Source organism: Salmo salar, chromosome 14 (assembly GCF_965601325.2).
Source record: "Salmo salar chromosome 14, fSalSal1, whole genome shotgun sequence".
Taxonomy (NCBI): domain Eukaryota; kingdom Metazoa; phylum Chordata; class Actinopteri; order Salmoniformes; family Salmonidae; genus Salmo; species Salmo salar.
This window is the reverse complement of record NC_138304.1, coordinates 9,798,620-9,811,324: the sequence shown is the minus strand read 5'-3', so window position 1 is coordinate 9,811,324 and position 12,705 is coordinate 9,798,620. Positions and strand designations below refer to the sequence as shown.

General features: G+C 43.1%; 1 protein-coding gene across 1 annotated transcript in view; it reads right to left on the bottom strand.

Moving 5' to 3' along the window:
• Positions 1 to 12,705, bottom strand: part of LOC106568715 (low-density lipoprotein receptor-related protein 8) — a 169,381-nt gene that overhangs the window by 32,547 nt on the left and 124,129 nt on the right. Inside the window, exons 6-7 of the mRNA XM_014139291.3 lie at positions 6,296 to 6,418; positions 5,685 to 5,807 (exon numbers count right to left, since the gene is read on the bottom strand). Of these exons, the coding sequence (XP_013994766.1) occupies positions 5,685 to 5,807; positions 6,296 to 6,418 (246 nt within the window). The remainder of the gene's footprint in view (positions 1 to 5,684; positions 5,808 to 6,295; positions 6,419 to 12,705) is intronic.

Sequence of the window (12,705 nt, the reverse complement as noted above, 5' to 3'; positions counted from 1 at the left end):
ACGCTATTGCTAGCAATCAAGAGGAAACTCTGACTGAATGACTCAAACTCCCCAGCTTATGCTCTCCAAATGGTGAGGGCCTAAATGTCCACGCGTTTTTTTTGCTATACATGTCGGGGGATGCTATTCACGAAGACATATTGTTCTGTCTCAAGATTCCCGAGCATGAAACGGCACAGGGGATGGGATGTTCAGTGTGCTGCGTGGCTATGTTGACGATAAACAGATTCCATATGGGATCGAATGGTGGGCTTATTCACAGATGGGGCTCCATCTATCAAGGGATGGCGGGCGGGCCTCTGCACTCTAGTTATGAATGAGTCTCCCTCTGCCATATGGACGCACTGTATGATGCACCGAGAGCAACTGGCGGCAAAAGAGCTGGGCACAGAACTCAGAGATACTGCAGCAGGTAACTTCGATTGTAAACTACATCTAACTACATCCACTGCGCACACGCCTGTTTAAAATACTATGTGGAGACATGGGACCAGAGCATTATGGGGTTCTATTTCACACAGGCTTGGTGGTTATCGAGGGGGAGTGTTGTAAATATTTTTTTTTGCATTGAGAGAGGAACTGTTGTAAAAAATAAAATAAAAAGATCTGGTTGACTTTCTGTGTAAAGAAAAGAAAATAACAGAAAACAGCATCAGTACCTGTGGGGTAGGACACAGAAAGTAGGACACGGACCTACTTCCTAATCGTGTCCCACACGAGTGATGTCTGCTCGCCTCCAACGCTTGGAAGAGCACTTTGGGACGGACCTACTTCCCAATCGGTTTGACTGTGATTCTGGATCAGTTGATATGCCAGTAAGTGGAATCAAACAGCTGATCGGGCTGTCATGTGACCGAATGCTACAGACAATGCATTCATGGGTCACTACAGAGGAGTTTTGGTTCCTGACTCAAAGGGAATACCCTGCCGTCTACCTCTGAGCATTAATGCCGCGTTCAAAACAACTGGGAACTCAGAACTGGGAAATCGGAAATCTCAGACTTCAGTGCGTTCAAAACAACTGGGAAAAGTCACTTTGAACGATCATCCAACTCGAAAACTCAGACCCCTTTCTAGAGCTCCGACTTTCCGACTTTCCGACCTAAAGATCACTGATGTCATGAGTTGACCTCGTTCTCAGTTGTTTTGAAAGCACCATAAAACTCATGGTAGGCTACCCTTTGCCGGCTCATATCTGTGTGAAGCTGGATTCAGTGCTCTCGTCTGCATTAAAACCAAATATCGATCCAGGTTGGATGTGACAGCAGAGATGAGGTGCGCACTGTCGACCATCTCATTAGTGGTGGTGAGACAAAAGACATTATGTCAGAGTAATTTGCAATTGACTGCCCCACAAAAGTATGTGATGGTGAGTTGGGAGAACAATCAGAAATGCTATTAGATGCTATGTTTTTCAATTGACTGCCATAGCCCCAAATAAAAAAAATAAAAAATTGGCTGTTAATGACATTATTGTTTTTTCATATGGTTGGGGTCGCGAGAATTTTCATATATCAAAATGGGATCGTGGGCCAAAAAGGTTTGGGAGGCCCAAGGAAAAGAAGAAAGATACATCACAATCAATTTGTGAGAAGCCAGTCTCCACCTAGTGTGTGTGAAAGGTGTTCAATTTGGGAGGTGACCTCTAAATCATTCCTCTCTATTCATGAGAGCTGGTTTGGAAAGCTGCCACAGTTTTCACACTCAAGTAGCCTCAAAGGACCTTCCTGTCACACACACACACACCACGCCACACCACACCACACACACACACACACACACACAGGTAACTGCCCAAATAACAGAAACACCAATACAATGTGTCTTAATAAGGTGTTGGGACACCACGATCCAGAACAGCTCCAATGTACCTTGGCATAAATTCTACAAGTGTCTGGAACTCTATTGGACGGATATGACACCATTCTTCAACGAGAAATACCATCATTTGTTGATTTGTTGATGGTGGTGGAAAACGCTGTCTCAAGCACCGCTCCAAAATCTCCCAGAAGTGTTCAGCTGGGTTTAGATCGACTGAGCATATGGTTTACATCATTTTCATGCTCATCAAACCATTCAGTGACCACACGTGCCCTGTGGATGGGGGAATTGTCGTCATATGTGGGCATAGCCATGGTAGCCAAAATAATAGCCTGCCCAACATTTTTATACATGACCCTAAGCATAATCGGATGTTAATTAACTTAGGAATCACACCTGTTTGGAAGCCAGTGCTTCCAATACACTTTGTATCCCTCATTTACTCAAGTGTTTCCGTTATTTTGGCAGTTACCTGTATGTGCTCACACAAACACACGTGCGAACACACTTTCTCTCCCTCTCTCTCTATCCCTTTTTATCTCCCTCCCTCCCTCTCTCTATCCTTTTCCCTCTCTCTTTTCAACCTCTAATGCATCGGCGCTCCCCATAAGCTCATCCGGGGATAAAAGCAGCATCTGCCTGTGTTCAAATGTGAAAGGCTGTATCATGATACAGCATTCAATCAATACTTGTGGTAATAGGCTTTTATTTCTAATGGAACGGTAAAATATCAAATACATAAAAACACACGCCTGAGCGCACCGAGAAATACACTCCGGTTTATTTTTGCAGCGTTAAGGTTGAGGGGAGTAAATTGGAGTAAATTGGGGCCCATTATCCTGGCCGCTGTGTGTGTGTGTGTGTGTGTGTGTGTGTGTGTGTGTGTGTGTGTGTGTGTGTGTGTGTATGTGTGCTTATAAATACGCTTATACATTTCTGTGCGTGTGTGTCGTGTCTGTGTATAAATGTTTGTGTGAGTATATAGGTGTGTGCGTGCTGTGCGTGTGTGTGGTTTACGGCATCTGTGTCTTGGTGTGTCTACTGTATGCTGTATAAAACATGAGTGTGTTGTCTGGGCTGCTCCGCTTTAAGGGGAACATCTTGCGAGTGAAGGGTTGAGCAAGCAGAGGGATGAGCTAGGTGTCTGTGGACACGCTTTTAATGAGCTGCAATAAAGACTGATGAGACCCTGAGTCGGAGAGACAGAGAGGGAGGGAAGGAGAGAGAAAAGGAGAATCGAGTGGGGGAGGGGCAGAGAAAGAGAGAGATGGGGGCAGGAAAGGGGGAGAGATGGAGAAAGGGAGAGGGGGAGGAAGGGAAGAGAAAAAAAGGAAGAGAGAAAAGGAGTTAAAAAGAGACGAGACAGACGGAGAGACAGAAGAAAAGAAAGAGCGAGAACGAGAGAAGGGAGAGGAGCTCCCATTGGGATTTCTGTTTCGGTTTCATACTTTCTCCTTCCCTGCCCTTCCTTTGCCCTTCCCTCTCTTATGTTCTCTCCACCCTCTTCTCACTTTTTTAATCTCACCCTTACACCACCCCTCTACCTCCCCTTCCCCCTCTACCTCCCCTTCCCCCTCTACCTTCCCTTCCCCTCTCCCCTGTCTCCAGGGATTTGGAGGTGTGTAGTCCGTGAGAAATCCGTGGCCCAGCAATTTACAGATTTTCCAAATTCGATCTATGAATCCTATCAGTCTGGTTTGGACCTCACCACCCGTATAAAAGTCACTAATGCCTTATTACTCGTTATTACTTATTACCACGACACTCTCTCTATACTAATGCTTCTCAATTTAAGCTCAGCTTTTGATACTATCGACTATCACATTCTCATCAGGAGCCTAGAGACAAATGTTGCTCTTCAAGGTCAGGCGCACACTTGGTTTCGCTCCTATCTGTCAGACAGACTCCAATTTGTGCAATTAGATAATGAATCCTCGCCCTTAACCAGTGTTAGATTCGGCGAACCTGAAGGGTCGGTTTAGGGACCGTTATTGTTTTCATTGCACATGTTACCCCTAGGAGATGTCATTTACACAAACAAAATCGACTTTCATTGTTATGCTGACGATACTCAACTATATCTGTCAACGAAAAACGGTGACGTCACACAAATATTAAAACTTACAGAACCGAAATTCACACAAAACATGAATTATTAGCATTTAACCCCATTGTTAAAAATAGACGGCGCTGTCATTATCGCAAAACAATCTGACAAAGATCTCAGTCTTACACTTGACTCTGACCTCTCCTTCAACACCCACATGAAAAACATTTCCAGAGGAACCTACTTTAATTTACCAATGCCGTACTGGCCACGCACACCAGTGGTGGGTTTGGCACCGAAACGAGAATGCAGAAGCAGAAAAGAACCCCATACGTACTGTAAAATAGGGTGGCGGATCTTTGATGTTATGGAGCTGTTTTGTTTCCACTGGTCCTGTGGCCCTTTTTAAGGTCAACGGCACCATGGACTTTACCCAGTACAAGGACATTTTGGTTCATCCTCCTGGTTGCCTCTGCCAGGAGGATGAACCTTTCTAGCACAACTAGGCTTGGGTCGATATACCGTTTATACCGTATGCCGGGGTATATCGAAATACAATACTGTCAATACCGTTTTAAAAAACAGGGGTGCGTGCTACGCCACTGCTTATAACAAACGATAAGTTAAGTATAACTATAATAAATCTAAGATGTGTCAAATGAATTATATCCACCTCAGGGCTCCAGCTATGCATTTGATTTGCTAACTAAGTGGCTAGATGTCAAGATCAAGCTTCTTGACTACAGCAGAGACATTCAATCCCATCATGTATCAAGGTCCCTGTTGCCTAAATTGTTTTGTTCCCCCCCAAGAAATACAAAATAACAATTATAATACTTAATTGTTTTCAACATAAATAGCGGCCCTAGTGTGTACTTCCGGTAATACCGTATACCCTGGTATAGTACAGAAACGGTATGACGGTATGAAAATCTAGATACTGCCCAAACCCTAAGCACAATTACTAAGCACAACAACTCAACAACTTTGGGAGGGCAAGCATGCCAAATAAGTTAAAGTAAGAAATACAATTGAAGCCAAAAAAGCACAGTCAAAGAGGAGAATAATTACTCTGTCAAGGAAACTTTAAAAAAAAAAAGAATTAGAGGCATAATAAGACAAAATAAACCTTGGTCAAAAGCAGTGCACTATATACAGTAGAGAATAGGCTGCCATTTGGGACAAACTGTCTGTCTCACTGTCTGTAAGCCCTAGAACAATCAGGGAAATTAACAATTAGGCCAGGCGCTACACCACGAGGCACAATTAGGCCAGGCGTAAACACCACGAGGCACAATTAGGCCAGGCGCTACACCACGAGGCACAATTAGGCCAGGCGCTACACCACGAGGCACAATTAGGCCAGGCGAAAAACCACGAGGCACAATTAGGCCAGGCGCTATACCACGAGGCACCTCTATTTTGTCCTTACCGAGAGAGAGGTGAGATACAGGGAGCGTTACAAAAGGAAGAGACAGAAGACAGACACAGTTTCTTTACCTCTCACACACACACACATGCACACAAACGCGCACACACACACACATGTACCTTTTTCTCCATACAGCAAGGCTGACACAGAGCAGTACCTTGCTAGCTGCTTTGCCTTTGTCTTATGCAGGCCTGTAATCTGAAGGCCATGTACTGTCAAGGAAACGTTTTGTTTTTTTTAAGAATTAGAGGCATAATAAAACAAAATAAACCTCTTTGAGGTGTTTGAATCCTTTGACTGTAATGTGATTTGTGGATTCAAACAACTCAAACAACGCATTTACAATGTGTGTGCCCGTGTGTGTGTGTGTGCATGTGTCCTTACCACACTCCTTCTTGGGCTCATCGGAGCGGTCCTTGCAGTCCTTGACATTGTCGCACACCTTAGCGCTGTCGATACACTCTCCGTTCTTACACAGGAACTTCAGGGGCCCCTCACACTTAGTGGCTGTTGCAGGAAGAGAGACGGGGAAATATTTTTACTATTTCAGGTAGCCAGGAAGACATACACAGAGAAGCAGTCAGACAGGAACAGACAGACAAAAAGTCAGCCAGACATAAAGCCAGCCAGTCAGGAAGTTGGCCAAACAGCCAGCCAGACAGACTGAAGCAGCCAGCCAGATACATAAATATACAGACAGCCAGCCAGCCAGTCAAACAACCAGACAGACAACCAGCCGAGCAGACGGCCATCCAGACATCCAGCCCGAAATCCAGCCAGCCAACCAGCCACACACACACAGCCAGCCAGCTATCCAGTCATCCATCCAGCCAGCTAGACATTCAGTCATCCATCCAGCCAGCCAGCCACAGACAGACATGTCACCGATATCCTTCCCCGAGATGGAGGCCAGAGTAGAAAGGCCAGAGTGGAGCCGAGTCCACCCCCCCAGTCGCAATTAATTCCCTAGCCCAGACATGAAACGGCCTTCCTACCGTTGACACAGCCTGACTCGTCACTCTGGTCAGGACAGTCGTGGACCTTGTTACACTGCTTGGTGCCGTGGATACAGGAGCCATCACCACACTGGAATTCATCTGGGCGGCATGTCAGCAGAGCTATAGCACACACACACCGACACCCACACATACCCACACACAGACAGACATAACCCCCACACACGGACAGACATACCCACACATAACGACATATACCCACAAACGGACATACCCCCTCACCCCCACACACGGACATACCCACACACACACGGACATACCCCCACACACGGACATACCCCCACACACAGACATACCCCCACACACGGACATACCCCCACACACGGACATACCCCCACACACGGACATACCCACACACACGGACATACCCACACACACGGACATACCCACACACACGGACATACCCACACACACGGACATACCCACACACACGGACATACCCACATGCATTCATGCACACAGATACACACAGGATGAAGAGAGAGTTAGATACAAATTAGCATTGAAACTAGACTACAGGTAAAGAGGAGATCTATAAACAACATATAGTGTTTGCATGGAAAATAATCTAGCTTGGGGAAACACTGCAATATGGGTTGGATTCCTGTATATGGGCAACATACAGAGAATACAGTTTACACATACAGTACACTGTACTACCGCTGAATGTACTACAAGTAACTCAATAGATATGTGTGCTACATCGTAATATAACAACAGTGGAGCTTGAACTCGTTCTGACATGACTTACTTTTGGATTATGTGTGTATTGTTATTGTATTGCTAGATATTGCTGCACTGTTGGAGCGTGAAACATAACCATTTTGCTGCACCTGCGATAACATCCGCAAAACTGTGTACGCCACCAATAAACGTGCTGTGACCAAAAGGGACACACAGAGACAGAGCGATGTAATTCGCCCTAGCTCTGGCTTTCTCGTCAAAACTGAAGATCTCATTATTATTCAAAAGCATGGGCCACATAACAGTGAATAATATATATATGTGTGAGTTACCAGTCACTTTGAATAATGCTACATGCCAGTGATTGTGTGATGGGCCAAAAGCGCCACAGAGACACAGCGATATGATCGTTCTCCCCGGCCCTGGCTTTCTTGTCAAACCCAAGACCTCGATATTATTCAAGGGCTTTTAAACGCTCAAGGACATTAATGGGTTGCCTAGCAACTAGGGCTGGGCATAGCTGCGTGAAGTAAGGGTCCTGAGGGTATTGCAGCAACCTCTGAAAAAGATGGGTTAAATATAAATATGAATTTTTAAAAAAGTCCTGCATTAGCGGAACGATATAGTTGTCTGTAGCGCACGCAAAAAACACTTTCTGCCACTAGATGTGAAATGATACGATGACTATGAGGTTAAAGGTCAGACTGTCAGCTTTAATTTGAGGGTATTTTCATCCATATCGGGTGAACCGTTTAGAAATTACAGCACTTTTTGTGCATAGTCCCCCTCATTTTAAGGGACCAAAAGTATTGGGACAAATTCACTCATATGTGTATTAATGTAGTCAAAAATGTATTCCTAGCACACAATGATTACATCAAGTTTATGACTCTACAAACTTGTTGGATGCATTTGCTGTTTGGTTTGGTTGTGTTTCATATTACTTTGTGCCCAATAGAAATTAATGGTAAATAATGTATTGTGTCATTTTAGAGTCACTTTTATTGTAAATAAGAATAGAATATGTTTCTAAACACTTCTACATTAATGTGGATGCTACCAGGATTACGGATAGTCCTGAATGAATTGTTAATAATGATGAGGGAGAAATTTACAGACACACAAAAATCATACCCCTCTAAAATTGCAAACCTCCCCTGTTATTATAATGGTGAGAATTTAGTAGAGGTCGACCGATTAATCAGGGCCGCTTTAAAGTTTTCATAACAATCGGAAAACGGTATTTTTGGACGCCGATTTGGCCGATATTTTTTTTTTGACATTTATTTAACTAGGCAAGTCAGTTAAGAACACATTCTTATTTTCAATGACGGCCTAGAAACGGTGGGTTAACTGCCTTGTTCAGGGGCAGAACGGCAGATTTTTACCTTGTCAGCTCGGGGATTCAATCTTGCAACCTTATGGTTAACTAGTCCAACGCCCTAACCACCTGCTTTACATTGCACTCCACGAGGAGCCTGCCTGTTGAATGCAGTAAGAAGCCAAGGTAAGTTGCTAGCTAGCATTAAACTTATCTTATAAAAAACAATCAATCAATCATAATCACTAGTTAACTACACATGGTTGATGATATTACTAGTTTATATAGCCTGTCCTGCGTTGCATATAATCGCTTAGGTACACGTTGCTCCAACCATAAACATCAATGACTTTCTTAAAATCAATACACAAGTATATATTTTTAAACCTGCATATTTAGTTAATATTGCCTGCTGACATGAATTTCTTTTAACTAGGGAAAATGTGTCACTTCTCTTGCAAACAGAGTCAGGGTATATGCAGCAGTTTGGGCCGCCTGGCTCGTTGCGTACTGTGAAGACTATTTCTTCCTAACAAAGATAGCCGACTTCGCCAAACGGGGGATGATTTAACAAAAGCGCATTTGCGAAAAAAGCACAATCGTTGCACGACTGTACCTAACCATAAACATCAATGAATTTCCTAAAATCAATACACAGAAGTATATATTTTGAAACCTGCATATTTAGCTAAAAGAAATCCAGGTTAGCAGGCAATATTAACCAGGTGAAATTGTGTCATTTTGCGTTCATTGCACGCAGAGTCAGGGTATATGCAACAGTTTGGGCCGCCTGGCTCGTTGCGAACTAATTTGCCAGAATTTTACGTAATTATGACATAACATTGAAGGTTGTGCAATGTAACAGGGATATTTAGACTTAGGGATGCCACCCGTTAGATAAAATACGGAACGGTTCCGTATTTCACTGACAGGAAAAACGTTTTGTTTTCGAGATTCTAGTTTCCGGATTCTACCATATTAATGACCTAAGGCTTGTATTTCTCTGTGTTATTATGTTATAATTAAGTCTATGATTTGACAGAGCAGTCTGACTGAGCGATGGTAGGCAGCAGCAGGCTCGTAAGCATTCATTCAAACAGCACTTTCGTGCGTTTTGCCAGCAGCCCTTCGCAATGCATTGCGCTGTTTATGACTTCAAGCCTGTCAACTCCCAAGATTAGGCTGGTGTAGCCGATGTGAAATGGCTAGCTAGTTAGCAGGGTGCGCGCTAATAGCGTTTCAAACGTCACTCGCTCTGAGACTTGGAGTAGTTTTCCCCCTTGCTCTACATGGGTAACGCTGCTTCGAGGGTGGCTGTTATCGATGTGTTCCTTGTTCGAGCCCAGGTAGGAGCGAGGAGAGGGACGGAAGCTATACTGTTACACTGGCAATACTAAAGTGCCTATAAGAACATCCAATAGTCAAAGGTATATGAAATATAAATCGTATAGAGAGAAATAGTTCTATAATTCCTGTAATAACTACAACCTAAAACTTCTTACCTGGGAATATTGAAGACTCATGTTAAAAGGATCCACCAGCTTTCATACGTTCTCATGTTCTGAGCAAGGAACTTAAACGTTAGCTTTTTTACATGGCACATATTGAATTTTTACTTTCTTCTCCAACACTTTGTTTTTGCATTATTTTAACCACATTGAACATGTTTCATTATTTATTTGAGGCTACATTTATTTTATTGATGTATTATATTAAGTTAAAAAAAGTGTTCATTCAGTATTGTTGTAATTGTCTTTATTACAAATAAATACATTCATTTAAAAAAAGAATAATAAAATCGGCCGATTAATCGATATCGGCCTTTTTGGTCCTCCAATAATCGGTATCGGCGTTGAAAAATCATAATCGGTCGACCTCTAGAATTTAGTAATCTGGTATTTCCTCCTTCTAGCTTGTTTCTGGTCAGAGGTTCAGGAGTGTCTGAAAAATCACAATAGTCACTCAAAACGAACCCTACAAATAGCACAGTTGGGCGATTTGCAAAGCCATAGTCAATAAATGAATGTAATAATAGTCTTAGCAAAAATATTCATCTTAATTTACAATCTGTGAATACCATTAGAAATCACAATTCATGCAAGACATCACAGCACAGTTGAAAAATGTAAAGCACATGGTAATAAAGAGGGTGGTCTGCGGACATAGGTGGGATTGGCTGAGATTAGCTGAGGGCTGGGATTAAAAAGTGCTGATCTGTAATAGCTAAGACCGAAAACACCACGTATCATGTATACCATGTAAAGTGACTTCGTAAAGTATTCAGACCCCTTGACTTTTCCCACATTTTGTTAGGTTTCTGCCTTATTCTAAAATGTATTACATAGTTTTTTTCCCCTCATCAATCGACACATTACCCCATAATGACAAAGCAAAAACAGATTTTTAGACATTTTTGCAAATTATTATTATTTTTTTTTAATATCACATTTACATAAGTATTCAGACACTTTACTCAGTGCTTTGTTGAAGCACCTCTGGCAGCGATTACTGCATTGAGTCTTCTTGGGTATGACACTACAAGCTTGGCACACCTGTATTTGGGGAGTTTTTCCCATTCTTCTCTGCAGACCCTCTCCAGCTTTGTCAAGTTGGATGGGGAGTGTTGCTACACAGATATTTTCAGGTCTCTCTAGAGACGTTCGATCGGGTTCAAGTCTGGGCTCTGGCTGGGTCACTCAAGGACATTCAGAGACTTGTCCCAAAGCCACTCCTGCGTTGTCTTGGCTGTGTGCTTAGGGTCGTTGACCTGTTGGAAGGTAAACCTTCGCCCCAGTCTGAGGTCCTGAGCACTCTCTTTCATCAAGGATCTCTCTGTACTTTGCTCCGTTCATCTTTGCCTCGACCCTGACTAGTCCCCCAGTCCTTGCCGCTGAAAAACATCCCCACAGCATGATGTTGCCACCACCATGCTTCACCGCTGGGATGGTGCCAGGTTTCCTCCAGAAGTGACGCTTGGCATTCAGGCCAAAGAGTTCAATCTTGGTTTCATCAGACCAGAGAATCTTGTTTTGGCAAACTCAAAGCGGGCTATCATGTGCCTTTTACTGAGGAGGGGCTTCCGTCTGGCCACTCTACCATAAAGGCCTGATTGGTGGAGTGCTGCAGAGATGGTTGTCCTTCTGGAAGGTCTCCACAGAGGAACTCTAGAGCTCTGTCAGAGTGAGCATTTGGTTCTTGGATCACCTCCCTGACCAAGGCACTTCTCCCCTGATTGCTCAGTTTGGCCGGGCAGCCAGCTCTAGGAAGAGTCTTGGTGGTTCCAAAACGCTTCCATTTAAGAATGATGGAGGCCACTGTGTTCTTGGATACCTTTAATGCTGCAGAATTGTTTTGTACCCTTCCCCAGATCTGTGCCTCAACACAATCCTGCTCGGAGCTCTACTGACAATTCATTTAACCTCATGGCCTGGTTTTTGCTCTGACATGCACTGTCAACTGTGGGACCTTATATAGACAGGTGTGTGCCTTTCCAAATCATGTCCAATCAATTGAATTTACCACCGGTGGACTCCAATCAAGTTGTAGAAACATCTCAAGGATGATCAATGGAAACAGGATGCACCTGAGCTCAATTTCACTTACGTGAATAAGGTATTTCTGTTTTTAAATTTTTATAAATTTGCAAAAGTGTATAAAAACCTGTTTTCGCTTTGTCATTATGGGGTACTGTGTGTAGATCTCTGATGATTTTTTGTTGTTGTATTTAATACATTTTAGAATAAGGCTGTAACGTAACAAAATGGGGGAAAAGTCAAGGGGTCTGAATACTTTCCAAAGGCACTGTACCTTTTAATGTATATATCAAACCATATTTCTGGCATGTAATACTGTGTATAAAAGTATCATGTATGTAAAATGTATGAATAATGTATAAAAAAACACAAATAAATAAAATAATGTTACTTTTGTCCTCTAAAAAAGTGTGGCTGGGCCAATAATAATAATAATAATAATAAATAAATAAAAATGTAAACACGTGACTGTCTGCTTGACAACGTCTTAGCCAGTTGCGCCACCGAAAAGGTACCAATTCGATAGCGAAGAGGAAACAGTTTAAACTGGGGAGTGAGGTTACGGTACCATTTAATTCTGTTACACATGTCTGTATATGAGTTTTGCTCTGAATTTGAGTGTTTTTATATGCATGTATGTGTATGTACAGATGTGTTCACACTGCACTTAGCTCGAGGAGCAGCACAAAACTGAGCCGTTGCTATGGTTACCCAAACAGGCAGAGCAGGGGCAGTGAGGAGCGGGAGACAGACAGAGACAAGCAGCTAACTAATGGAGGAAGTTACTGTAGTTCAGACAGGTCTTGAACGTCGGTCGTGGGTGTGTGTAGGACTTGGGCTTAAATGTAATG